Source organism: Triticum aestivum, chromosome 5D, assembly GCF_018294505.1.
Source record: "Triticum aestivum cultivar Chinese Spring chromosome 5D, IWGSC CS RefSeq v2.1, whole genome shotgun sequence".
In the NCBI taxonomy this organism is placed as follows: domain Eukaryota; kingdom Viridiplantae; phylum Streptophyta; class Magnoliopsida; order Poales; family Poaceae; genus Triticum; species Triticum aestivum.
The window spans coordinates 410,599,492-410,603,454 of NC_057808.1; the positions used below are offsets into that span (position 1 = coordinate 410,599,492).

Genomic DNA, 3,963 nt, shown 5'->3' on the forward strand with positions numbered 1-3,963 from the left:
GAACAGAAGGTGGATCGGATCGAGGAGGAAGAAGGTTGGAAGGAGGAAGATGTGGACGGTTGGATATACCCGACGGACAGGAAACGAAGTGACTGATGCCAAACGTTTTTTTAGGTAACTGAGCTCCCAAAAACGTGAAAAAGTGTAGCGAGCTTCGAGCGTACCTTTTGACAGAACAGTTTTCGGGCCTCCTCGTCTTCGAGAGGCTTGAGCTCGTACACGTTCTCCCGCACGTCCCCCGCGCACTGCCGGGCAACGTCGTCTCGCCGTGTGGTCACCACGACCCGGCTGCCCGTCGGGCCGTTCGCGGGGAGGCACCGCGATATGAGCTCCCACTCCTCGTGCGACGACACGTCGTCCACCACGACGAGGCACCGGTTCTCCTCCAGCCAGGCCCGGATGGTGCGGTCGGGCGCCACGCCGAGCTGCTTCCTGAGCCGGCGCTCCACCTCGTCGGTGCTCTCCAGCGGGTGCGGCACGGTGACCCAGGCGCGGCCGTCGAAGCCGTCGATGAGGGCCATGTCGTTGTACAGCATCCTCACCAGCGACGACTTCCCCATCCCGCCCATGCCCCACACCGACACCACCCACGCGTCGCCCATCTTGTTGACCAGCTTGACCAGCTCGTCCATCTCGCCGGCCCGCTCGATGTCCTGCCGCTCGCTCCCGGGCGCGAGCTGGGCGCGCGGGTAGTCGTCGTCGGTCTGCCCGTGGTGCTCCTCCCCCGGCGTGGCGCCGTGGTGGCTGGCGGCGGCGAAGACGTTGTACCGCTCGTTGCGCTGGTTGAGCTCCACGACGGTGGCCTTGAGGCCCCGGATCCGGCCGGCGACGCGGTGGCGGGCGGCGAGGCCGGGGCCCCAGCGCAGCCAGCGCGAACGGGAGGCGTGCAGGGTGAAGTCGAGGAGACAGTCCTCCAGGTCGCGGGCGAGGTCGCGCACCTGCTTGACGCACGTGCGCACCGTGTCCCTGCAGCCCCCGCCGCCGGCGCCCCAGCGCGTGGCGGAGGACTGCACCCGCAGGAAGGACTGCATCATCTGCAGCTCGCTGCGGATGAAGCCCACCTCCCCCCGGACGCCCAGCAGCAGCGCCGCCTCGTCGGCCATCGCCGTCCCCGCGCTGCCCAGCACCCCGTCCAGGACCGTGCGGGTCAGGCTCACCGCCGTCGCCTCCATCTCCCTATCTCTCGATCGACCACTCTCCGTGTAAGATGGTTAGTTCTCGCTGTGCTTGCAGATGTGCGCTACTAGCTAGCTAGATGCTGCCGGTGGTGCTGGCGATGCTGCTGCTGGCTGGTGGTGGTGGTGAGCTCTGAGCTGGTGACGACGACGATGGTGGTGGCAGTAGTATATATACCCAGCGGGCCGGGGGAGAGGGGATCGGTAGGTAGGTGGAGAAGGCAATCACAGAAGCTTGCGGGGCCATTGACGGACCAATATCAGTCAGTCAACGGCGAGCCGGCGAGTGACGAGTCCTTGGGTCCCATGCCTGTCGCATGTAGGGTGGAAGCTGCCGAGTGCTGAGCAAAACGACTCTTGCGCGCTCGATCCCGCGGCAGAGCACGTACACAGACAACGCCATGCTCTTTCGAAGAAAAGCTAGATGGGGCCGCGCGGGGGAGGGAGGAAGAAGCGCCGCCGGCGCCATGCATGGACGGCTCGTGCGTACGTGGCCGACGTAGTAGACGCGCCAGTGCATGTTGCATCCCCACGCGTCCTCGACGCCGAAGAGGAGCCCGCGATCGCGATGTAGTAGACACGTTCTGAGATGAAGGACGACGCGTCTGGTTAGAGATCAGGGCGCCCATATGATAATCCTAGACCTACGAAACATCTATGAAAACTTTAAGTAACTTGCCAAACTAAATCTCCTCCCCCTGAATTTCAGCGGCAATGCTAGACACACGGATCTTTACTTGAGGATTTTACGGACTAACTAAAATGGACCAATAGAATTGAAGATTAGGGGAGGCAGGGGCCCACCCCAACTGAAAATAGGGGTGGGGGGGATATTAGTTAGTTGAAGGATCATGTAAAACCCCGTAACAGGTCCGTGTGTCTAGGATTATTGGAAGGGTCTGGCTAGGACAAATCTAGAAGTGACATAACTGATGTCTACTCTGTTTATAGTCTTTTTTTTTGTCTTAGTTTTTTTTGTGTTTCTTGTTGCTGCATTATATACTTGTGGGAGCTTAGATATGACATCCTTAAAGAACATCTAGATGTGAATTAGACAAACTGTTATTGGAATTTCAGTGGGGGTGAGCCCCTTCATTCCCTAACTTCCAATCCTATTCCTCCACATCATCACATCATCATGCACGTAAAATCTCTACGTAACGTTTAGTAGGTGTAGCATTACTCGAGATCAAGGAGTGCTCAAGATATAAGGTACTGCTGATGCGCAAAGTTCTGTTGACAGATTTTATGCGAGCTGACAACTCAAAGTCTCCAAAGCGTAAACTGGACCAAATGTGGAAGAAGCCATCCAAAGGATTTGTTAAAATAAATATTGATGCTTAATTTGTCGCTGAAACATTGTCAGGAGCTTTTGGTGCAGTAGCCCGAGAGGAGAATGGCAATTTTATTGCGGCTGCCTCATGGCTCATGCCTCACGTTCCTAATGTAGACTCAGCGGAAATGACTGCGATCAGAAATGGATTCTATTTGGCGGCGGGCATCGGCTGTAGCAAGCTGATAACTGAATCTAATAGCTCTTTTGCTGTTGATGCTATGAAAGGTGAAAACGATTATGCAGGACCTTCCGGTCCAGTGACGATGGAGAGTAAACAGCTGATGAAGGGATTTGGCCAAGTTGATTTCTTACATTGTTTTAGAGAGGCCAATGAGGTGGCGAATACTATAGCAAAATATGCTTTTAGCTTTAGTACCTCTTGTGTTTGGGATGCTATCCCTAACTTTATTTCATCTTCCCTTGTAAACGATCTTTCCATTATTTGATGAATAAAGTCTTTTGATATATAAAAAAAATGGTACTGCTGATGCGCAACAAAAAAAATAAGAAAGTCTCAGGGAGGCAGAAAAACTCGCATGCACGCGCAAACGCATGAGCCGTTGGTATGCTTGTAAACTTCCACTGAATGTTAATTCTGTGTCCAGGAAAGAATCTAGTGCTAAAAAGCACCAAACTGGAGTTTTTTCATACGGAAAAATGGAGCATGCCGACACAATGGAAAAAATATACATTTGTTCACCCACAAAGAAAGATATACAGTTTGTTTTACTAAGTCCGTCTTTTGAACTCAAAGGGTTACTCATCCATTTTATTCACAATTCAATATATACATTCTTGCCATGTGCAGTGTGCGTTTTTTGCTCTTTTGTTGCAAAAATTTCACCAATCATGTAATTCGGGAGCAAATGGCGGAGCTTAGTAGAGGAAAAAATACTATAGAGGTAAAAATGTGTGGTTTTATTGGAAAAGTATTAAAATCAACCGACTGATTATAACGCGGCTTAAGCCTCCTCGAGGTGTCGACACGTGCCCCTCTCAGCCCACCTTATCCTTTCCTATGCGCTTCCCTCCACTTGTCCTCCTCATCTTCTTCTTCCTCCCTTTCCCCTCCATGGGCTCTCCCCTCATCTGCTGCTGCAGGGAAGAGGCACGCCGGCCAATCCCCCCATCGTGCGATTCTACATGGTGAAGCTCCCATCAGGGGCTGCAATAGTGACCGACGGTGTTGTAGACGACGAAGCACCCGCCATGGCCGCCGCGTGTTGCATCACAGCATCCGCATGTCGCCATTGCGTGCTTCGCTGCAGCAACCCCATTGACGCTGGACGTGCACCGCGGCTACCTCGAGGGCCTGCTGGTCAAAGAGCGGACCAAGCTGGCCCGGGTGCGCCACGGCGGGCCCGACGCGCTCGCCGCGCCGCACGCCGAGTTGGGCCGGATGACGCTGGATGAGCTCCGCGAGCTGCTCGGGGCCGTCGACGCCGCGATGGC

At 54.7% G+C, this 3,963-nt stretch overlaps 1 protein-coding gene across 1 annotated transcript in view; it reads right to left on the reverse strand.

Annotated features, from left to right (window-relative positions):
• LOC123122205 (disease resistance protein Pik-2) overlaps nucleotides 1-1,308 on the reverse strand; it is a 5,502-nt gene extending 4,194 nt beyond the window's left edge. The window contains exon 1 of the mRNA XM_044542350.1: nucleotides 165-1,308. Coding sequence (XP_044398285.1) covers nucleotides 165-1,172 — 1,008 coding nt within the window. The 5' untranslated portion in view covers nucleotides 1,173-1,308. The remainder of the gene's footprint in view (nucleotides 1-164) is intronic.
• Nucleotides 1,309-3,963: the final 2,655 nt, after the last annotated feature.